The sequence below is a fragment of the Stegodyphus dumicola genome, chromosome 4 (assembly GCF_044657685.1).
Source record: "Stegodyphus dumicola isolate Sdum_Otavi_A_Nest chromosome 4, ASM4465768v1".
Lineage (NCBI taxonomy): Eukaryota > Metazoa > Arthropoda > Arachnida > Araneae > Eresidae > Stegodyphus > Stegodyphus dumicola.
In genome coordinates, this window is record NC_140771.1 from 24,145,076 (window position 1) to 24,170,736 (window position 25,661).

At 32.5% G+C, this 25,661-nt stretch overlaps 1 protein-coding gene across 4 annotated transcripts in view; it reads right to left on the bottom strand.

The window, feature by feature from the left end:
* Nucleotides 1-25,661, bottom strand: part of lt (vacuolar protein sorting-associated protein light) — a 99,303-nt gene that overhangs the window by 15,205 nt on the left and 58,437 nt on the right. For all 4 annotated transcript variants that reach the window (XM_035363232.2, XM_035363228.2, XM_085814614.1 and 1 more), the window contains 7 exons: nucleotides 21,082-21,257; nucleotides 18,871-19,063; nucleotides 18,466-18,658; nucleotides 12,058-12,198; nucleotides 8,943-9,079; nucleotides 591-690; nucleotides 370-414 (listed from right to left, as the gene is read on the bottom strand). In XM_035363232.2, the coding sequence (XP_035219123.1) occupies nucleotides 370-414; nucleotides 591-690; nucleotides 8,943-9,079; nucleotides 12,058-12,198; nucleotides 18,466-18,658; nucleotides 18,871-19,063; nucleotides 21,082-21,257 (985 nt within the window). The remainder of the gene's footprint in view (nucleotides 1-369; nucleotides 415-590; nucleotides 691-8,942; nucleotides 9,080-12,057; nucleotides 12,199-18,465; nucleotides 18,659-18,870; nucleotides 19,064-21,081; nucleotides 21,258-25,661) is intronic.

Below are 25,661 nucleotides of genomic sequence, written 5' to 3' on the forward strand. Positions count from 1 at the left end.
TAAAACTGAGTGAAATAAGGCCAGACAGAAAGAAATTGATCTCTCTTAAACAGTCCCAAATTTCACACTAAATTTTAGAATTAAAATATTATAACTTAAATTTTGATAGTTAAAATGGTAACCAATTTTTAATATAATATTTTTTATGTGTGCATATTTAATACAAATAGCCAATAGGCTGGGCAAATTTCAATATATATTTTTTAAAAATATTTCTAATGAGAAATTAAAAAATAATTATTGTAAAATGTAGTGGTGGAGTTTTTCCCTTTTAGTTTAGATGGTACGCGTTAGACAAAATGTTGAGAACCTCTGATACAGAGTAAAAGATCTAAATGTTAACTTTCTTAAGAGAAAGGAGATACTTACCATTACAGTGTAATTTTCTTTCACATAATGGACAGGTCTGATCTTCTACATTAAAAGAAAAGTATTTTTATTCAGAAGCACAATAAAAATATAATAATATTATAGATATTTCACTTTTTAATTACAACATGCATACAATAGATACTTGCATAAAGTATGAAACGATTTTAAATTAAAAAAAAAAAAAAAAAGTAGTTGCTGTAAATAAAATATTAGTTTACCATTTACTAAAATTCCCCTTTTCTGTAATTTGTGTAGTTTTTCCAATAATGCATAGCAATCTGACACCAGAATTTTCTTGCACCCTTCTCGCAATGAAATCTATTTAAAAGAAATTGAAAAACAATACATACGAATTCAGTTATTTTAAATATAATTCCATGATGGCTAATATAACAAACTTTAAATGGCAAAATTTTACTGCTAGAAAAAGATGGAGGCATAAAAGGTGGAGTAATTTTACTATTAGTTATTAGCATAAGTCATGTCATGCATGGTTTTTACAAATATTTCCATTAATATATGACTACCCTAATTTTAAATATAGTTAATAATTTTTAAATATAATAATAATTCTACTAAATAGAAAATTAACTAACATATAAACAGCAAGATAGTACAATGCATCAAGTACATCCTTCATTTTAAAGCTTTCACCATGATGAAATATAAACTATGAAGTTATCTATATCTTCATGAAACAGTTCAGAAGTTCATAACAAAAATTCCACATTACATACACTAAATTTCATCATACTAAAATACAATTTATAATTTTTTTAAAATATTTCCCAAATGCTCAGTTTTCATTTTTGTACATATAGCAGACATTTAACCCATTTTATCCTATATGCATGCCAGTATGTTTCAGATGATCAGAGCTACAGGACTGGTGACTTATTATTTTTTCTAGACAAAAAGTTGCTTCATTGCTGAGTGAGCGAGTGAGATTATGGTTGCAAAATCAAAGATGACTATAATGCGCCAAACACGAAGAAGTATGATATTACCAAATAAAATAATAAGGTGGACAAATGTACCAAATGCAGATGATGAAGTCGTATAAAAACAAGGTAAAAATTAAAATACAATACATAACCTTCAAATCAGCTTAGATTAAGTAATAAAAGCTAGTCTCTTTTAAATAATAAAATAAATTATTGACCTCTGATTAAATAGTCAAGAGGTAAGTCACAGCTACTAAAATATTTCTGACGAAGACCATTAAAACATGGACACTCAATTAAAATATGACGGACTGATAGACAAACAATTATAATTCAGAAGTCAAACAACAAAAATCAGCGTTATATTTACAAAATTTTCACAGGACTAGTTTCGATGGTTTTACCGAACCACCATCTTCAGCTGCAAAACCGCAAATGAACCAGATAGGAAATAATGATTAAAACATCTTCCATTGGAGAACTGGATTTTCTAGAGGCATTTCACATTCATAAAAATCTTTCTGTTTTAGTTAACGATCCTAATTCCAATCTAAATTTGCCTTCGGCCTTTAAAGAAATTATGTTTTAGTTCTGGTTTCACTAACAGATGGTGCCACTTGCTTATTCTTGTCCAGGCTTTCTTATCTTATCTAATCATTATCACGCTGATTTTTGTTGTTTGACTTCTGAATTAGTATTTATTCGGCGTGTTATTGTGTCTTAATTATAGTAGCCCCAAACAGGCTTATTTTTTGCTTTCTTTTTTGCACGTGGTGTGGCCGCCATTTTGTGATGAGTTTCGGTAAGTACTTTTTTGCAATTTTCAAGTTATGTTTATATTTTGTATATTTGATATTGTGCTTTGCTTGTCTGATTTCATGCATTTTGCCTACAAACATTTTGTTTTCTATTCATTTCAGTGAGGGATTTTTCTGCTATTTTGTGTGTACTTTATTATTGCTCAGTTAATTTAGTTTGATTTTCTGTATTGTTTATCATGCCTTCATCCGTTAATCGATTCACTAAATTACGCCTGAAACAGCAAAAATTTCTGAATCATCTTGACTTTTTACTTAACTGTAAATGTAAAAAATTGATCCCCAATTTTATTCAAATCAAATCTAATCAAAAACCTTCGAGTCGCGTTTCAAGAATTCTGTTAAATTGCAAGCTTGCCTTACTTCAGTCCGTCATAAGGGATACACGTCAACAATTGTCCAAAATTGAACGTGAACTCTATAAGCTTCATCTGGAACTCACTAAATCATATCCAAAATTCACTGCCCTTGAAGAAAAGTCTTCGTCTAGAACGGAGAATGCAGTTAACCGTCATAAAAACACCCTTGCAGTTAAATTCGAAAAACTTCTTTTACAATCTTCCAGTTCAAGTAGTTCAAAAAATTTTCCCATTGTAAACATCAAGTCAATAGTTAATATTTCTAATGTTAATCTTTCAGAAGAACAAGAGAGAATTCTAAAATATAATTTTAACTTCTCACAAACCTGTAAACCCTCGATTCCAAAGATTTTGGCTCCTACTGAAAAAGCTTTCAAGTTCAGTAAAGTTTCAGATTCACAGAAAGAAATGATTAGGCATCTTATCGCTCATAATGTGAAATTCAATAATAAACCTTTGAAACCAAATCTAACTGCGAGAGAAAGAACTACATTGCGTGAAAGTCATTCTAACCCGGATATTATTATTTCAAAGGCCGACAAAGGTGGTCAGATAGTCGTCATGGATAGGAACACTTACATCGATGGTGTCACTAAACTCTTAAACGAAGGACCATATAATCCGATCCCTAAAGATCCTTCACCTTCGGACTTGTCAAAAATAAAAACTGCAATCAAATCTTCGCAAATCATTTCAGGCAACTTAAAACATTCACTTATCCCATCTGTTGCGAATTAAGCCAGATTATATGCTCTTCCCAAAATTCATAAAAGTGGTATTCCTTTCTGCCCTATTGTATCAAATTTAGGTACTGCCTCGTATCCATTAGCTAAATATTTAGTTTCTAGATTTTCAATTCTATTAGACAATAACATTTACAACATAAAAAATTCAATAGAGTTTGTAAAAAAAAAGTTAAAAACATTTCTCCTAGTAATTTACTCATGGTTTCTTTTGATGTAAAATCATTATTCACCAATGTCCCAGTGGAGGGTGCATTAAGATGTCTAGAAACCAGACTTCGCGAATTTCATTTCTCTTGCATCGAAATTGATGAGCTAATTTCTCTCACTCAACTCTGTTTGAAACAAACACATTTTGTTTTCCAAAATAAACATTACAAGCAAACTGAGGGATTAGCCATGGGAAGCCCCCTCAGTCCCATCCTGGCTGATATCTACATGCATTATTATGAATCAAAATTGTTTGAAACTTTAAACTTCCTGGCATAGTTCCGCTACGTAGACGATACTTTTACTCTGTTTGAAGGTAATAAAGATGATTTAAATAAAGTTCTTTCAACAATGAATTCTATTGATCCTGCTATTCAGTTCACTTTTGAACTTGAGACTTGCAATTCTCTTCCGTTTCTCGACATTCTGGTCACACGTAACACATCCAACTTCAGTACTACGGTTTACCGTAAACCTTCATCGGTTTGCCTTCCACCACACTTTAAATCATGTCATCCGACTAAACAAAAGTTAGCTTCATTTTATTCCTATGTTTTCTGTGTTCTTCAAGTTTGCTCCTCCAAACTAGCCCTTGATGAAGAACTAAATTATTTAAAAGCAATAGCTATGACAGGGGTTTTCCACCCAACATTATTAATCAAGCAGTTAAAAAATTCTCATCTCAACACACTAAAAGGCACACTCTTGTTTTAGGAGATTATAAAAATTCTGTTGTCATTCCTTTCTTTCCATCAATTAGCTATAAAGTTGCACATATTTTGCAGAAATTTAACTTTCGGGTTGTTTATTCTCCCATCAATAAAATTCCGAGTTCCATACTCAAGGACCCCATTCCGGATATGAATTCCTGGCGTATTTATAGGATTCCTTGCCAGTGTGGTTTAATTTACATTGGCCAAACTAAGAGAGCCTTAAAATTTCACATCAAGGAACATGAGGCATATGTTAGAAAAAAGGAAACCCAGAAGTCTTCTGTTGCTCAACATTGTTGGTCCGAAAACCACACTTTCACAGTTTTTCTGCTGCCAAAATTATTCAAAAAACATCTTCCATTGGAGAACTGGATTTTCTAGAGGCATTTCACATTCATAAAAATCTTTCTGTTCTAGTTAACAATCCTAATTCCAATCCAAATTTGCCTTCGGCCTTTAAAGAAATTATGTTTTAGTTCTGGTTTCACTAACAGATGGCGCCACTTGCTTAATCTTGTCCAGACTTTCTTATCTTATCTAATCATTATTTCCTATCTGGTTCATTTGCAGTTTTGCAGCTGAAGATGGTGGTTTGGTAAAACCATCGAAACTAGTCCTGTGAAAATTTTGTAAATATAACGCTGATTTTTGTTGTTTGACTTCTGAATTAGTATTTATTCGGCGTGTTATTGTGTCTTAAACAATTATAATTTAAACAAACAGGCTCATTCTCAGCTTTCAAAAGGTATTTGTGTGTCACTTTAGTGCGATAAATTCTGAGGTGAGTGAGAACTTCCTCCTTACGATTTCTAGAAAAATTCCAGTGCTCAATTCTAAGCATTACCCATTTCAACTTGCAAAGCTGCTGTCATTTTTTTTGGATCTTCTCATTGATGACACAGCAGATATCTTTAAAAGGATAAGGTGACTGGACAGTTCAAGAGCAGATTTTGCTGCGATATCTACCAGCTCATTTCCCTTTATTACCACATGTCCAGGAACCGAGCAGTACAGGATTTCATACTCACGACTTGTTAAGTTTATATTTATCTTCAGAACATCCACTAATATAGGACTGAGTGTTGGGAAATGCTTCTAACGATTTCAGTGCACTATACGAGTCTGTATAAACTATGAACTTTTTGTGGCAGAGCTCTGAAATGTACAAAAGACCATAATATATTTCAGTTAGTTCAGATGTGCGAGAGAGCGCAACGCAAACTTCTGCCCTCTATTTTTCTAATCTCCTGTTACAAATGCCATCTCAATATGAACATTTGACTTAAATTCATCTGTATATATCAGATGATAACTGCTATATTTATGCCTGTGCTCAGGAAAGTGTTGTTTGTAAATAATTTCATTAGTGTTTGCCTTCACGTGATGGTTGAAAACATCTAGAAGCTGGATCCGTGCACTTTCCCAAGGTGGGATTTCAAAATTCTGCACTGCTTGGGGGCACAAATCAGAGAGGGAGAGTTCCTCAATGACAGGGCGAGCTCTTAAAGGAAAGGAATGCACACAGGATGGACGTACTTCAAATAAAGTGTTACACATATTATCAAGTAAGCACAGCTCATTAGGATAATCAAGTTGAGCCAAAATATTAAAATACTGCAAAAGTGACATATGCTCATGTCTCAGATGAAGCAAAGGTTCACTACAGTCAACATAAAGGCTCTGGACAGAATATGTCCTGAAAGTTCCAGAAAAAATCTGCAAAACGTGATGATGAACAGGATGTAATTTTAACAACACTGAAGATTAAGTGGACCCATAAACAACTGAGCCATCGTCCAGTCTAAAGCGGACAAACGCTCTGTAAATGCGAAGCATACAGCAATGCTCTACATCCCAGGAAGTGTTTGCCATGATTTTAAAAATATTTAGTGTTTTTAAATACTTTCTTCTCAGGTTTAAGACATGAGAAAGGAAAGTCAATTTTCAGTCGATCAATCACTCCTACAAATTTTACTTCAGGTACAACTGGAATAATTGAACCATTCAGATATAACTCAGGCTCAGGATGGAGACCTCGCTTCCTACAAAAGTGCATGCACAAAGTCTTCTGTTTCCAAAATGTAAATCCCTGTTAGTCTGACCATTCTTGGATCCTGTTCAAAGCGATCTGCAATTGCCTTTCTATATGTCTCATGTCTGCCTCTTGACAGCTAATCTTTAGGTCATCAACATATAAAGATCACAAGATGGTGGGAGGAAGTTCTCTTAATACAGAGTTTATTTTTAAGCTGGGTTACACTAAGCACACTCCCTTGAGGCACACCCTCTTCCTGTTCAAAAACATCCAACAAAATAGAGCCAATCTTTACTTGAAAAGTCCTAGAGTCCAACAAGGGAACACAGATTCCTGCGTTAGGGCTAGCTGGACCTATACATAAACTGAAGCCTCACACAGTCAGCTTTCCCAAAAGCAGGTACTCCCGAGAGCTTATCCCCAAGCCACTGACAGAAGGACTATTGACCAGCCAATTAAACACCCATAAGGATGACAAGATGCCTCCCATTTAGCTGAAGCAGAGGCCAAAGCAGTGTGTTGGGGACAGTACCTCACTCCTCAACTACAAAACACTCCTTTCCAGAGACACAAGTCTACACACATGGCAAACAGATGGGCAGTCTTCTCGCCACTCAAAAACTAGAGACAAGCGCTGTTCCAGTTTCTCATAACAAGCCCCAACTTCTGAAGAGGAAAACCCCAAGTGAGAATGGAAGGAAAAAAAGTTTCAACTCGGAGGAGAAGAGAGATCACTGGGGCTCCAGGATCGTGTTACCCATCTCACCAAAATGATGATCTCCTGAAGGGCTAGAGTACCTCGGGATTGCCACACCTGCACTCGCAAAAAGTGAGCCCTGAGGAAACTTCATTGCTGAAGATGAGCAAGTCAGTATAACTATGTACATGACAGCAAACTTAAAAACTACACATGTAACAGTTCTTATAGGAGCAGTTCTCATAAGTGTATCAAGCATAATTCTCATTTTCTTTGCTTGGTCTTTAACACTCTGGCTGATTAACCAAGTACAGATATTTCATCCTAAAATTTTGTACCACTTCTCAGTGCTGTTGAGAACAAGCACTATCTTCAGGAATTCTGTCTGAAACTGTTGTTGCAAAGTCAAATGGGTACAATTCCAAAGCATACAATGACTTCTAATGGTTACATGAAATGCTATCAGGCCTGTGTCACTTAGCTGACTAGACATTTAGCCAACACGTATATTTAGCTGACAGTACATTTAGCCGACAGGACATTCAACCTACGACAAGCAAAACCAACAGCACTTCGCTGATAGCATTTACATGTAGACATAAAATCCATAAGAATGTTTTAGTAAAATAAGCTACGCAGACAAGAAAATGGTCCGTGATTCTGAAGGGCCCATGTTCAATTCTGGAGAAGGCAAGTATAAAAATTTTCTAACCCTTCATAGGAGGCAAAACGGTACCCTACCTAATAGTTGCTTTCATAAAAAAGTGGCCACTGCTTTCAGCCTTAGCAGGAGACAAAAGCCTATAATGGCTAGTGCCCTACATTGCCCCCCCCAAAAAACAATTTAATACAATGTTTTAGACAAAAGGTTGTTTCCAGAGTACACAAAAAGTGGGTTCATGGACAAGTGTTCCATTTTTGTCTTTATTTAATGCTAAAGAAATTATAGACTTTTAAACTAGACAGAAATGTAACATTATTTTACCATTGATTTTAAAATCAATTTCAAGAGTGATCAAACATAGGTCCCACAACTTTAGAAGAGGAAAGAAAAAATTCAGTAGTTACAGGAATAAAATGATTTTATATGGAAAGGAATGAGCACAGCAAAACAAAAGCAAATGTAACATAATCTGCCAAAGAAAACAGAAATGAAATATGAAAAAGATATTAATATTTTGAATGCATTGAATTCCAAATTATAATACCTTAGCTTTTTCATGTTTGGTTTTTGTTTTCTTTGACAGATCATGTTGCATTCATTTTCAATTTGCTCCACTTATTTCTTTCCATATAAAATCACTTCATTCCCACTGACTGCTTAAATTTTCTTTCCTACTTCTGAAATAGAGGGACCTATGTCTGATTGCTCTTGAAACTGATTTAAAAATCTAAGCTGAAATAAGATTGCTTTATAGGTTAACTTTAAAATCTGTAGTCTCTTTAGTATTAAATAAAGACCCCCCCCCAAAAAAAAAAAATGTGATACTTCTCTATAAACATTTCTATTGTTTATCCTGGAAATAGCAGTTTGTCAGATAAATATGGACTAATTTTACTAAAACTTTGTTATATTTTTTTATTTACATGTACACATTATCAGCTAAACCTGCTGTCGACTAAACAAGCTGCTGGTTAAATGTGCTCTTTGATAAAGGCATTGTTGATTAAGCATTCTGTCGGCTAAATATCTATGTCATTTAAATGTTCTTGTTTGCTAGCTGTTTTGATGGCTAAGTGTCCGTGACTGATTGCTGTCTATTATCAACAAACAATAGCAATTATGTCCAAGAGCTTTTCTTTAAAAAAAAAAAAAAAAAAGTGTAAAAAGATCTCTTTATTTCTCTAAGAATTACTATGATCTGCATAGTCTATTTGCAATAAATTTTAAAAATATTAAAAATAAAATAAAATAAAAAATAAAAAAATATCAGTCATCTTGTAACTCTGAAAATGACTGAGCATTTCTCCCCTTCAGGATATCCAAACATTAATGAAATTATGAGCATCAACAAATTGGAGGACTATAAAAAGAAAAAAAAATCTTTTACCTGCAAAGTATAATCATGAAGAATTTTAACCAATGAATCTCTTAATCCAGGAATTTCCATCCCATTTGGAATTTTCTGAATCAGCATTATTGGATCCACATGCGTGCCGATATTTTGCAACAAAACAGTAATAAAACCTATACAATTTAATAACATAGTATTTAATAACAATATATAAACCTATACAATTAAATAGTTTTAATTTTAACCAAAATTCAACAATTACATTAGTGTGCAAAATTTAAGCAAGAGATGATTTTTTGAATGTAACATCATGCAGAAGTGTTTCCCATCAACCCAAATCATACTGTAAGATCCTCAAAATGTGAAAATATGAGACAAGTGAGCAAAGTAGTTCTTAGTACAACTGGAGAGAAGAAGGAAATGTCCATGCGATAAGCACCTTGCAGGAAAAAACTGGGCTCCTTGCAGGAATTGTTATTAAAACACCTTGCAGGAAAACACTCTTCAAGGGCTCTGCATTAGCTACTGCACAATGAGGTTAGCATTGCTGTCCAAGAAGAGGAAATGTGGACCCACAACACCCTTAAACACATGAACATGAGGCAAGAGTATCTTTGTATAATAACGGACAGGAGTGAGTGAACCTCCATGGAAGTTGGAAGGTTAGCATGTTTGCCAAGTATGATACTACCCCAAATGAGAATTCGTCAGCCCCAAAACGGTTCCTTTCGATGATGTTGGAGGGGTGATTATGAATTCCCTTCTCTCTCCAGATGTGTATATACCCATAATCATTCATCAATCTAAATTAGTTCTCATCTGTAAAGAGTGGCTCACCAGATGCTGAGCGGTTAAAGCCGCTGAACATTGGTAGTTCAGTCCTGGGTTTGAGTCCCGGTGAATGGGCTGGCTGCATGGGTGTTTTTGTGTTTCCTCCCCTCTGTAATGTGGATACGAGCTAGTTTCCCCTAAAAAGACCTCTATGAGGCATCCCTCCCTTTCCATGTAGTGCCTAAGGGTAGAGCACGCAATAAGTAAAAAACCCGTAAAGAGCACTCGACCCCAGCCCTGTTGTGCTCATTTTTGTGTTTTCAGAGCTATAGAAACTGGTGTCTCTGATGAGCAGGCATTATTGGCACACATAGTACAGGTCGCCATGCATACAGACTATGTTTGTGAAGCCTCCTGGCAATAGATACCAGATGTCCAATAGCTTGTTATAAGTGCCTTGTGATTTCTGCCACCTGTCTCTTCCCACTTGAAGGACAATACACCAGTTGTTTGCTGGCATTTTTGCTGTTGGTATGTTGTTGAATGCTCGGACACCTATTCCTGTCATTTGAAATATTTTCCAGGCTCATGAAATTATGCTACGAAAAATCCCAAACTCTTCCACCACAATTTGATATTTTTCCAATTTTCAATAACGTGACCTTAAGTAAAGTATACAGATGACATCTCCTGGATTGCCTGTTGGCCATATCACATGATAACAGCAACTTGATGTCACTGAAATCACTGTATAGCACATAACAGCATTCACCGGATTACTGAGTGTACGCTATCTATGTGCTTTACCCTTCTGACACTCCTCCTCCTACATTATGTGGCACATATGAACATGCCCTACAGTACCAGTTCCAATTCTTATTTTCTTATTAATCTTTCAGTCTGATCTGTTTGTTTGTTCTGCTTTTATGCTTAACTCTCTGCCTTGTCCTTAATTTTTGCACACCAGTGTATTTAAGCTAGGGGTGCAAAAGAAACTATAGAATAAAAATAATTTAAAATATAGTTATGCAATGAAAGAGGATAATTAGGGATATCCTGAAAAGCAACATTTGTCAATTGTTTAGAAAAATTTTTGTTTTTAATCTTATTCCAAATATGCTACAAAACATTTTTTTTTTAAAGCTAATCTGAAAGTATTTTGTAATACTAATAATAATAAAGAGAAAATTCTGCTGCCTGAAGTACAAGAATTAATACACAGTTTGATAAAAAGACATTGAAAATTAGTTCAAAATATGGTCATACAAAAGAAAAACCCAAACAACCCCTTTACGCATGTCACTATACCAGTTTCTGGCAAAAATCATAACTCTATAAAACCTGATATAGCTAAATTCAAGTACACTATTCTTAGTTTTTATGACATTTAGAAAGTTACATATTACTTCCCTATCATACATACCAGATCTTAATATTTTGGATGGTGCATGTGCTTGATTACACAGGAACTTTAATGTGATTCAATATTTGAAACTACTTATGAAAAATTGTTCAGATGTGCATAACAAATCATTTTGGCTGAGAAACAGATATCATCAAGTATCAAAATCTCCATCAGTATTCATTATTGATTAAATCGTAAAGATATCACATATTTTTAATTGTAACAGACATGAAAAATCACCAATGAAACCATCTTGGAAAATCAACTGTTTTGTAGTCTCAAAAAGAAGAAGATACTACTTACAATCTTAATAACTATAACACTTTATATGTTAGCAATAAAAATTAAATAATACATGATATTAATGACTATAATGCTTAACAACATAATCAATTAAAGACAAAAGAGAATTCAGTAATATCAAATTAATGGCAAATTTACGAAATGTACAGTTTGCTGTTCATATTTCAGAAGAAGAAAAAATGTACAGGTACAATTCTAATGAAAGTTAAGCATTTGCAGAATATCAAGAAATGTATCAAATTTAGGTCCAAAATTCTATCTGCAAGCTATCATTTCTGCATGTACACATACATATTATAAAAAGAGGAAGAAACAGAGTAAAAAAAAGGGGGGGGAAGAAAGAAAAAAAACTAGCTTTAGTCATGTTACATATGATACAAATGTTTAAACTGATACGCAGCTAACATTTCAGTTACCAATTCTTCTTGGGCTCAATTGAGAGTTCCATTCAGCCAACTAGGCAAAAAGTTAAACTGAATAATAAATGAAGTAAATAGTATTACTGTACTTTCACAATGCTAAGACAATTTGGGGGCACAGACACATGCTGAAGAATTTATGTTATCCAATTCAACTTAAATTTTTACACATACCTATAAAAGAATATTCATAAAAACAAATTCATTAAATTGATATGTATGCGAGAAGCATAAAACCCAAAATTAGATATACCAGGTTTATCAAGGGAAGATTGAATTAAATCCTCCCATAATTCTTTATCATTGTGCTCTTTACAGAATTCAATTGCTTGATCAATATCTTGAAGTTGCTCAGTGATCTGCTGCAGGGCTTGCCTTGTGTTACCCATTCTGCCTGAAAGAACAAATTGCAAATGAAAAATATACCAAAAACACAGTTACAGGGAAAAGGGGGTATTTTAACATTGTTATAAAATTAATGACCTGTAATTTTTATGATTACTGGTGAACTACACGAATACTATATTAAAGAATAACTATGAATATTACTACTACAGAATAAATACTAATCATACTACAGACTAACTGCTAATGATTGACATTTAACTAATATTAAATAAGAAATTAAAAGTTTGAATTAAGGGTAGTAAAAGGATTTTTTATGCAAGTTTCCGATATTCTTAGTCAATGAAACAATTTTAATCTGCAAGATCATACTAAATTAGATTTTAAACAAAGAATATTTCAATATTTTTGTATTTTGGGACTTTTGGATTCATGAACCAAGTTGTTATTTAAAACAGATGAAAACAGCTATATAAAAATATTTAAAAAATAATTTTATAATTATTTAGGAAAAGACATACCCACAACCAGAAGAACTGAAACAGCATTTAATAAGTCAATGAATTAAAAAATGTACGATTTTTAACAAAGCAATGGAGTACAAAAATGATTGTTTTGAAGCTCAATAATGAAGCAAAACTCAAATTTATGAAGTATTAAAATAGCCATACACTCGTAAGAAAAAGTGCAGGCCAAAGAATTAAATGAAAAGAAGATATTTTAGTACAAACAAATTGATTCTATCACTTTAATCTGTAGCCATTACATGAAAGTAAACAATATAAATGTTAAGCTTTTAAGAGAAACTTTTCGAAATATAAGCATTATAAAATGTTCTTAAAGTAATTTTATTCCTATTATGTGTTTGTACAAAGAGTGTACAAAAACTCGATGCACACACTTCATTATCCAAACAAGAATTTTCTGTATATATTGTAACTAATCCATCATTCACATGCATTATAGTATAAAAAAATTTAATGTAAACAATATCTTCTTTTGAAGAAAATTTTTATGAAAAACACTTTATGTTATTCACCAAAAGTGAATGCTTCTAAATTTAGGAATAAAATATTACTATAATGAGAAAAAGTAACTTTGATAGTTTTGCATATCTGCATTTCATTCCTCATTAAAAAAAAAGTTACTTTTTAGTTATGCCAGCTCATATTTTGTGAGGGGATAAAAACATCACTAATGACATTTTGAAAAATCCCTATCTATTTAGCTTTGGGCTCTATTTTGCAAGATAAACTTATTTGCCATTAGTGGTTAATAGCTATATTTTCTTAATAAGGCAAGAAGATATCTGGAGGTTCGCTTATATATAAGTTAAATATGATTTACATGTAACTTAATCATAAAAATGACATTTCTTTTAACACATACTCAAATTGCTAAATATCTGTATTCAACTAGAAATTTTCTAGCAATCTTCAGAGGTCTCTCTCTGCTGACAACAAGTCCAGGTGAATGTTACCGTCTTTTACCTAACCATTAACATCATTATCACCCATCTTGTAGATAATATTATCTTTATTGCTGCCCACAGCATCTCTATGTATAATAAAAGAAAGAGTCTGTCTGTATTTGCGTCTTTCGTTTGTGCAGCACGTATGTTAATAGACCCACGGCTACGAAATTTGGTACATAGGTGCATCTAGACAATAGCCAGTGCACCTTGAAGCGATTTTTTCAAACTAATTAGAATTTTTTAAATTTTATGTTTTGTGATTAAATCACGTTATTTTGAGACATAATGGGCTATAGGAAAGCAAGATTTTACTCTACACACTCCATTTTCACATTGTCATGAAATGTAGGCACTTAGCTATTTTACGAACTTAAAATAAATTTCGTGTTTCAATAAATCGGTTAAATACAAATTTATTTAACAAAGGGAGCTTAATACCTTTTCAACGGGATTTTTTCTAAAAAAGTTTATTTTCTTTGATTTTTGGACACGTTAAGCTTTCATCCTTGCGACTGCTTTTACAGAAAGAAATTTGGAAAAAATGATAATATTTTGTATTTTTAAAAAAATTTTTAAATGAAGCTTCCGAATACACTTCTCACATCTTTAAAAATGTTATTTTGGCAACAATTTTCCTGTCTTATTGTTGTTGATTGATTTTTGATGAAATCGCATCATTTTGAATGGTTTCATTCTTTTAGAAATATGGGTTTGGCAACAATTTTTCATTGTATTTCTTATGTCACTGTTTTTAAGAGATTGGCATATTTCATTTTCATTTATATACGAGGGCTATCCAGAAAGTAGATTACGTTTTGGAATAAAAAAATAAACAAAGTATAGGAAACAAATTTTATTATATACAGATGAAAGCCACACTCAAATACTACTTTTCTACATAGTCACCATACAAATTAAGGCATTTATCGTAGCGATGTACGAGCTTGGAAATTCCTTCGTCGAAAAATTCGGCCGCCTGCGCCTTCAACCACTTCGTTACCTCTTCTTGCAGCTGTGCGTCGTCATCAAAACGCTGCATAGCCAGCCACTTCTTCATTGCTGGGAATAGGTGGAAGTCGCTCGGTGCCAGGTCGGGACAAACTTCGCGAAATTTGTGGAAAACTCAAAGAAAGTTCCGTTATTGTGAAATTTCGATTTTCACGGACTTTAGCATTGACTTTTTCGAGAAGTTCGGCGGTCACTATGCTGGGTCTCCCACTTCGATCTTTGTCGTGAACATTGGTTCGGCCATTTTGAAATCTTATGACCCACTGACGCACTCCACCTTCAGTGATAATGTTGTCCCCATACACTTCACGAAGCTGCCGATAGATTTCTATCGGTTTACAGTTTTTTGCAGTCAGAAACCTTATTACTGAGCGCACCTCGCAGCTCGTGGGATTTTCAATTAACGCAGACATTTCAAACCGTCACAGTATCTGAACGGAGCACAGCACGAACCTCTCACTAGCACGGCTAGATGCAGACTGAGCTGCGCAACGCTCTGACCCCAAGATGGCCGCGCTAGCCCCGCCCCTAGCGGCCACAGACGGAAACGTAATCTACTTCCTGGATGGCCCTCGTATATATATAATACATTTTTATTGATTTTTTTTTTTTTAAATAAAGTTGTTCTGCAGAGTAAAATTCTGCACGGAATTTTATGTTTTTTGAGTTGCTTTCATGTTATTTTTTGCTTATTTCACTGTTTGTAAGATATTGAAAAGTTTTACATGATTTTTTTTCTTCAACGGAAAGTTGGTTAATTTTTTATTAGGATAATTAATATTTGTATTAAGGGATATAACTTATTTCATTGTAATTTTTTCTCTTGAAAATATAAGATAAAATATCATTAATTGTACTTTGCTTTTCAGAATTTTTTATTTTTTGTATTCTTTTATGTTATTTATTGCTCATTTCACTGTTTTTAAGATATTGAAAAGTTTTGAGTGATTTTTTTAGGAAACAAAATTCTTAATCTCCTTTATACCATTTGAGTTCTTAAGATTTTGCAAAGGGAAGTTGGTTAATTTATTTATTAGGATAATTAATATTTGTATTAAAGGATACTGCTTATTTCATTGTAATTTTGTTATACATAATAACTTTTTTTTATGAAGTTGTTTTGCAGAGTAAAATTCTACGCAGTTTTTACATTTAATGTTTGGTGTTCCCTTCAGCCATTTTTCCGGTACATTTAAAAGCCAGACGAAGGCTGGCAGCAAAGCTGCTAGTTGTTCAATAAAAGTTATAACATTTAATTTAAAGCTAGCAGAATATGCAGCCCTTTTTTATCCATGCATCCTTCATTACATACTAGAAATGAAAAACACCTGCTCATAAGAGCAAGAGCACAACTGAGGGAGGAAAAAAATCTTATACTTTATACTTGCTTATGAATGATTACTAACACTGACAAACAATGTAAATTTACCACACTGTTGCTTGATTGCCAAATGATATGCATGCCTTTAAGACGAGAGAATCAACAATTGGCCTTAAATGTATCCTTTCATACTCATTCCTGTGCTGCTTAAGTTGAAGGTGAATTGACACTTACCTTCAGCTCATGTGATAGGTTTAGCTGCATGATACAAATTATTTACATAATATAAATTATTTGACCATTTATCAATATTTGAATTTATAGAACACTTTTAAATTTGGCTCATACACAGGTTTTCAATTTTGTCAAAGAGCAAGCAAAAATCAAGTATTAAAAAATTAGAAGAAAACATGCTATGAATGTCTCTTACATTTTAAGGGGGAGAGGAATCAGAGATAAGAAACAAATTATGCTTTTGCTGCCATATCACCAAGAAAATGCGAGTGGGGATAACTGACACATATAAGACCTTTTTTCCAACCGCAAAATATGCTAATGTTCATTTAAAAAGATAAACACATTTCTACATTCGTAAATGTGGCTTTAACCAATCTACCATGTTATATAATAAATGCAGAAACTACATTAAGTTACACAAAAAACATATCAATGAGAATCTTCAAATTTAATTTCAATAAGGATTCAATAACTAACCTTCTGAGAGGCGTAAATGGCTTAATACAATCTAAGATTTTTCGTCACTTGGTAAATATTCGCTTATAATTTAAGATATTTTGCTTTCTCACTTTCTTTAATTTCACATGTCCTTCTAATGAATGTAAGATGTGAAAATATAGATGAAAATAAGTAATTATACAAATTTAGTTAATAAATGCTGTTTAAAATACAGGTTTTCACGATAGATCCAAAAAACATGGACAACTCAGAAAGTTAAAATGGTTTAATATGAAACTTTAAATATTTACTTTAAATACACAATCATTACAAATTCTAGATGTCAATTATACAAAAGAACTTGAATGGGAAAAGAAGTAAAGCTTCATGACACAGAGAAAAATTAAGATGAAAACGAGTATTGCATTGGATGTGCAATGATAGGTCGCGTACATACTTTTATAATAATTCATCTATGCATGTGTGCCAAAACCATCACCAGCAACCAAGAACTTATCATAGTGTGTTATTGAACAATTTAAAAACATGAGTCCTCATGTTAAAGATATAGCATAACTTTTAAAAATGCATTTTGTAACATGAGAAGGTAATAAAAAATCACATGTGATGAATGACTGAATGGAATAATGAATAAACAGTTCTCATTGGAACATTTTATTTTAAAATAATAATTCAGACAATCAAATAAATCAGAAATATTTAGGAATATGCCAATATCAAATTCTTAACCAATGCAGATTCTCTGCCATACTTCAGGAACAGATAGCTGCCCAAAATATCAAAATCATCAATACTTAACATAATAATAACGCTAGCCACAAAATGCATAATCCTAGAAACCCTCCTCATAAAAAGGATCTTCTAAGAGAAATAATTCCAAATTTAGTCTTATCTTAAAACCTAAATCTTATTCTGAAACATTTAACCATAACCATTCTGAAACATTTAACAATACCATCTTAACAGAAACAATTCCAAATTTAGTCTTATCTTAAAACCTAAATCTTATTCTGAAACATTTAATAACACTAACCACAGTAAAATTTTCCTAGCTTTCTTTCACACAATGAGGAAACTCAAAAACATCTTCGGAGGCATTAAATTATCTTAATTAGCATTTCTTATTAATAACAATTTTCAACAGCTTAGAAGTGCTGACATTCCAAAGAAGAAAATGAGCACTTAATTCTTAATTTTTGAAGAAATGAGTACACTTGAAAATAATATTTAAGTCTATGCTTTAGTTTGATTTTTCATCCAGACACTTTGCTAGTGAAAGGTAAAAACCAGATTCTTTGCCATTTCCCTAAACTCAAGCAGTCAGTGAAATGGTCAGCACAACTTCATGCTTTACTTCTTGCTACTCTACTCACTATTTTTTATTATTTTCAACAATAATAAATGTTGCATTTATTAATTTATTTGTAGAAATATATTGCATAGACATTTAAAATTAAAGCATAATTTAAAATAGTAATTGTTAGAAATATAAAAATATTAGTAACCATCTATCAATCAAGTACAAAAATAAATAATTATGAAATGAAAAAAAAGCTTCGGAGGGGGGACTTACGTAAAGCATACTGCAGAACAAAAATTTTAAGGGGGGGGGAAGCAAAGATTAATTCTCAAATAGAAGATTTACATCTTTTATTTCACTAAGATTTAAAATAGGAGTGATTCTCAGTGAATAAATTTCATTTGCTTAAGTGCATAGTGCCTTTTATTCTAAAGTCATCTGAGGGAACTGAACTGGTTTATATTGTGTCTATAAGAGCTTGCCTTCTTCTCCTATTCATGTTATTGTTTATACTCACCTAATAAGAAGACTACTTCATGTATTAAAGAACGCTGCTGACAAACTTCTAAAGCGTGTTCTAATGAATAATTATAAGATGTTCTTAGAAAAGATAATAACTGTTCTGGCGCATACTCAGCATATAATTCCACTAACAAACCATGATGTTCTTCTCCAAGTGTAGGGTCTTTAAGAAAAGCCTTGTGCAAATACTACAAAATGTAAATTTTTTTTTTAGTCATTATAAATAAAAATAGCAAATCATACCAAATGTTAAATTCATTATGATAAACTTCAGATTGATTAAAAAATAATTTAGCGAGCATAATTTTTTTAAATAATACTTAATCTTTGGCAGCATTAAATAATGAATTTTAGAGACCCAAAAATATATTTAAAAAAGGCAACAAAATATTTCACTTACTTCATACAACAATTTTTTCTTATTTTTCAACTTAGAAACAACCAGATTCACTGGGATTTTTTGCACATTATTGAGTAGCATATTTGTAGCCACAGGTGGATTTAAAACCATTAGTGTGTCAAGTTTGTCATGAATACTTCCAAACAAATTATGATTTTGAATCAATTCAAACACTCTGTCCTTACTACCAATCCTAAATAAAAAGGATAACAAACATAGGAAAGGATATGCAATACAAGATATTTATTAAATTCAACATTTATTGCAAATAATATAAAAAGAATTTAAATTAAAGAAACAAAATTAGATCTTTCTAGTAAATTTATTCAAAAAAAATTTTACAAGTGCAAAAAATTATCTTCTTCCATATCTTTTAAAATTATATTTCTTAATATAGTTTTTCAAAATTATTTTAAGTCTGCTAAATACTATATACATATATATTCATAACCAATAGCATTTATGCCATTTAATTTTAATATATAAAATTTTGGAAGAAATTGTTAAAAATAGGACGACCAAATGTAATGAATCATGAACGAATAGTTCTCATTGGAACATTTTATTTTAAAATTATAATTCAGACCATCAAATAAATCAGAAATATTTAGGAATATCTCAGTATCAAATTTCTTAAACAGTTCAGATACTCCAGGATGACTGCCCAAAATATCAAAATCATCAATACTCAACATAATAACACTAGTCACAAAATGCATAATCCTAGAAACCCTCCTCCTGAAAGAAAAGGAAAAAATACCATCTTCTAAGAGAAATAATTCCAAATTTAGTCTTATCTTACAACCTAAACTTTATTCTGAAACATTTAATCATAACCATTCTGAAACAATTAACAATACAGTCAAATACCTAAAATTTGCCGACCTGAAATCCGCATTGACTCTCAAAATATAAATATTTAGTTTATAAGTTCCGGAAACCGCAACATGGAGTATGAAATATCAAAGAAAAAATACTTAATGGATAATGACATCATAATTACTGAATAATAATGAGTCATAACGGAAATACCAAATTACTGACATCATGATAAAAGTATTTTTCCCTCCAAACTGCATCGAGGTGAAAAAGCAGACAACTAACTCAACTCTTCTTTCAAGTTCACGCTTCGCGTCGTTGTACTTTCTAAGCTTTGTTATTTCACGAGATTGTTTACTGATGTCCTTTTTTTTTATCTGGATATTTTGTGAATAAATTAAGAATATTTTAAATTTTAGCACTTTTTAATACAATGACAGATAAGAAACTTACTCGTGATTTTACTGCTTGCTACGTTTAAAAACGTAAACATGTTGCATTGACAGTAATGAGAAAAGTGGAAATTCGAGCTAAAGATCGAGGCAGGTGCTACTGCTCCGTTTATAGCAGAATAGTATGGAATTACCACATAGACTGTGTATGATATACGAAACAATAAAGAAAAGCTGTTGAAATTTTACAGCAACAGCAATTCTAGCACCGGAATCTGAAACCGGAAATCTTTACATAAGGCGAAATTGGCAAACCTCGATGCTGTCTTGTACGAGTGGTTACGGCAGCGGCGGAGTGATGGGGTACCTATTTCAGGACTACTCCTGAGAGAAAAGGGGAAGCAGATTCATGCTGATTTAAAAATAGAGGAGCCTAATATAAATGAACAATATAATATAATCAGTTTATATATGTAATAATAATTTAATGCATATAATTAATTATTGTATAAATGTATATAATAATTTAATTAAATGTATCTAATACGCTTTATTTATTTTGCACTTTTACTCTTAATATTATCTTTTCTGTCCTGAAATCTGCACAACCTCTAATCCCAAGCGTTGCAGATTTCTTGACTTCAACTGTACCATCTTCTACAGAAACAATTCCAAATTTACTCCTATCTTTAAATCTAAATCTTATTCTGAAACATTTAATAACATTAACCTCAATAAAAATTTCATTACATTCTTTCGCATAATGAGGGAACTCAAAACCATTTTTGGAGAAACTCCATTATCCTAATTAACCTTTCTTATTAATAACAACTTAAAACAGCTAAGAAGTGCTGATCCCAAAGAAGATGTACACTTCAAATTAAATTTAAATAAATGTACATTTAAATTAAAGCTAAATATTACATTAAAATAATCCAAAAGTACATTTCAGAACAAATATCTTATTAGAAACAATGATATAATATTAAAAAGTACATACTCTATTAACACATTCAAAGCTTTATCAAATTTCTTGTCGTAAATATACAGTTCACTAAGACTTTCTAACAGCAATTCAGACTTGGGAAATAAAGCTAATTGCTCCAATACAATACTTATAATAGTAGATATATCATAAATATGACTTGGCCATGTACGGATCAGATCCAAGAAACCCTAGAAACAAGAAACCTTTTATTATATGTAAAAAAATAATAATGCAAACACAATAACAATATAATACCTTAATTCCCCGCTAAATAAAAAAAAAAAAATACGTAGCGTATTCGGAAACTAAGTACTGTTTCATTCTAGCGCCGTCGCAGCGCTGTGGTAGGCGTCTTGCGCATGCGCACTAGTCTTTCTTGTTCACTGACTTTCTATTGTCGCAATTTTGGTTGCTCTATGTTGTGTTTTCAGTTTGCTGTGCACATTCATAATGTTTAAGACAATTAGTTCTCCCGCTGACTGTGAGATTCGTGCAGTGATTAAATTTTTGAGCGCGAGGAAAGTGGGTAAGAATGTTTAATGCAGGTCGAACAAATATCCACGCCAAGGCTCGGAGTGGTCGGCCTTCTGTTGTCACCAATGATTTGGTAAGGAAAGTTAAAGCAATTCATGAGAACAGACGCTTCACAATGACAACTCGTCCAGAGGCATTTCCACAAATTTCACGTACTGTTTTGTTCGAAATTGTGTCTGACCGCTTGAATTATTGCAAACTGTGTTCCCGATGGGTTCCAGAAATGCTCACTGATGTTCACAAAACAAAGCAACTTGGTAGTGCCCCGACATTTCTCATGCGGTACAGTGATGAGGGAGAAAACTTTTTAAACCAAATTGTGACAGGTGATGAAACTTGGGTGTGTCATTTCACACCAGAATCGAAACAACAATCGATGGAGTGGAGACACACTCATTCTCCGAAAAAACAAAAGTTCAAAGTGACAATATCATCACAAAAAATCATGTGCACTGTCTTCTGGGATAGGAAAGGCGTTTTGCTTACTGAATTTCTTCCCAGAGGTGAAACCATTAATACGGCACGATATTGCGAGACTTTAACAAAACTAAGGCGTGCCATTCAAAACAAACGAAGAGGAATGCTCAGTAAAGGAATTGTGTTGCTCCATGACAATGCTCGGCCCCATACTGCTGGTGTCACTCAATCGTTAATTTGACAGTTTCATTAAGAGCAGTTTGATCACCCGCCGTACAGGCCGGACTTGGCGCCGTCCGACTCTCACTTGTTCCTGCACATGAAGCGCAAGCTTGGTGGCAAGCGCTTTGGATCCGATGATGACACGAAAAATGCTGTGGAGTAGTGGTTATCGAAACTGGTGGGAAGTTTCTTTGATGATGGTATACAAAAACTGGTCACCCGCTATGACAAGTGTTTGATCATTGGCGGAAACTATGTTGAAAAATAGTTTAAGACATGTATTTTCATGTAAAAATAAAATTGGATTCGAAAAAATTGTTTTACCATTTTTTTTTTCTTTCCAAAATGGTACTTAGTTTCCGAATACGCCTCGTACATCTTAATACAGTTTTATGAATATGGATTGTCTTGGATCAATTAATTTAAGCAAAGGATATAACAGACTTTTGTTTATGCATCATCCCAATATTGACCAAGATCACCTTAAGGGGAAGGGGAATATGACCTCATATTTCTCTTCACTTATCATAAATTTCTTTGAGATGGCTTTCAAACCTATACCACCACAATTAGAAGTATCTCAGTCCTTTTAAGGAATCCAATTCAAAACTGTGTGATGCTTTCACTAACCATCACACTGTCCAAGACAGTGAAATATATTAATGCAATTGAGATTAAATATACCTAGGATGTAATCACAACTACCTTTATCAGCTACCTTATGAAGCAGCAAATGTTAAGGAATCTAGCAATTCATAGTAGCATATTTTATACAGTAGCAGTATGAAGAAAAAGTGATTTGGGGCAACATACATTTAAAATAGTAGCAATTCAAGAATGCTAATAATAATGATAATAAACTATTTCAACACCTTTTTTTAATCCTAATAAATACCAAAAGAGAAGTTAGAAGCCATAAAAATCCCTGGGAACAGCCTAATATAGATTACCTTTTTATAATACACTGACTGACAACCATGACATAACGTGATTAGCAATCTGTTGGTAGATTTCCAGCATGAGCTGATACAATGTAAACACAAAATAAATTTGTAAACTGAGCATCTGTAAAGATTCATTAATAACAAGAAGGCATTAAAAAATGATTTATTTATTTTTTATAAAAGATTTTCAAAATATAAAAAATTAAATTACACTATAAGATAACGTTTTTGGTACATGCTCCACTGCTTTTAGTTATTTATACTCTTAAATGACACTATTAAAATTGTTTGTTGTTGTTGTTACTGTTTTGTACATGTATTTCATGGAAGAATAGCTGCCAGAGCCTCAAAGAGGTTGGACTTCTACTTCCACCCCAATTCTGAGGAAGAACACCCTGGGGAAGGGGTTTTGAGGGTCTCCTACCCTTCCACTTTACCATCAATCCACACTAAAGAACTTCTGGCTTACCATATATTTGTCTACGCTGTGCTCCCTATGCTGCAAAGACACAACACTTACAACAAACATCCATGCCTTCTCTGGGATTCAAACCCGGGCCCTTCAGTACTACAATAGGCTCCTCTAACCACTATACAGTCTGGAGGACATTAAAACTGGTTGTTTTAATCATTTAAATATGAAAACTATTGAATTTTGTATTTTATGAGGCTATTATTTCTAAATAATGAAGGTATTTAAAATAGCATTTAATGGGATTAAAAATTAATAGGTTATTAAATTAATTATTAGGACCATTTTCATTTATGTATTCTTAATGATTTCTATTTACGTTAACAAAGATCTATTGAAGACTAGATAGCCAGCAATTCTTAAGAACACTAACCGAAGATTTATAGAATCATTACTTACCGTGGTGTAGAATATTTCCCACTTTGAAGCTATATCACCTAACGAGTCAGAAATTTATTCTACACATTTAGCCACTAGATTCATATAAACTTCAAAATAAAATTAATTTGGCCCAAACATTATTTGTGAAGTAATACTCTCATTTAGAACATTCTTGCAGGGTGCTGTTTTATTTAAGTTGTTTAGTTCAAATTCATTAAACATTGCATAATGCACATAAAAAGAATTCAAAACTTAACATTTTACAGATATCTGTTTCTGGTATATTTCATAAACATCTTTGTTTAAATACTACAGTGGCATAGTAAGAAATTCTTCTGCCAGGACAATCTCCGAATTTGCCATCTGGGACAGTCTTTGAATTTGCTGCCCCTCCTGATACATGAGCAAATAGCTAAAAAATGTCAGACTGAATGTACGGGGAAATAACTAAAAGCTTTCATGTTTATTTTCAAAGTAAAAATATTATTTTATCATTTTAAACTTAGATTATTAGTTTGCTCGTTTTTCCATATTTTGCTCATTTCCCTATTATTTGCATTGTATTGGTCAATTTCATTGCTCAGTTGCTATTACATAGACATTATCGAAAGATTTCTTAATCACAAAATAAACAGTTGTAGTTCTTAAATATGTTTTAAATGATTTTTAAAAAACTTTTCTTACACCTAGCAATATTTACCGCAAATGTGAGGAAAGTTCGCTGTTATACTACACTCTGTAACAGTGTTGTCCAACCTTTACTTACCCGAGGGCCAATCAAACATTAGTATAAAAGAGTGAGGGCCAGAGACATTAAAGAAAGAAAACAAAATTACATATAAATCACTAGTTTAATATATAACTTTATTTTACAGTCTAGAAATCAATGTGATGATTGGCATTGCTTTTTTGATCAACAAGTTTATAAATATCCACCGTAATTTCAGTAGGCCAAAGTCTCAGGCTCGATTCCAGTGAAACACTTTCAATATGATTTTTCAATTTTTATTTAATTTGTTTGAGAACAGAAAAAGCACTTTCACACACATATGTACTGCCAAACAGTGGTAACATTTGTAAAGAGAATTTATGCAGTTTGAGAAAACGTTCTTTAGAAATCAGTTTCCAGAAATGTTCAGTGACATCACACTTTTTAGTCTAGTAGAATGGATCTGCCTGAAGATCACAAATTTCCATTTGAAGTCACAAGGCACCTCACTATTTTCAATCTCCATGGGATTGTTTAACAATGAAAGTTTTGTTTTTAGGGAATCGGAATCCTAGAATCTGTCCTGGAACTCTTTCTTGATATCAGTAATTATTTCATGAAACATACTAAAATTTGTGTCATTTTCTTCTGTCAGCTGCTGACAAAATGCGAAGTGTGCCACATTATTTGCCTTCAGTGTAATTTGCATTACATTAAACTTTTTTGCGAAAGCCTTCAATATGTCCATAAAGCTAGGATATATTTTGTTTTCTGCCTTGTAGTTTCAAGTTTAAAGCATTTAGATGGGTTTTTAAATCTGTCAGAAAAGCAAGATTATTTAAAAACTGGATTTCTTCCAATTTTTCTTGATACTCATGCCGAATGTTTTCTTTTTTGATGAAAGCAAGAATTT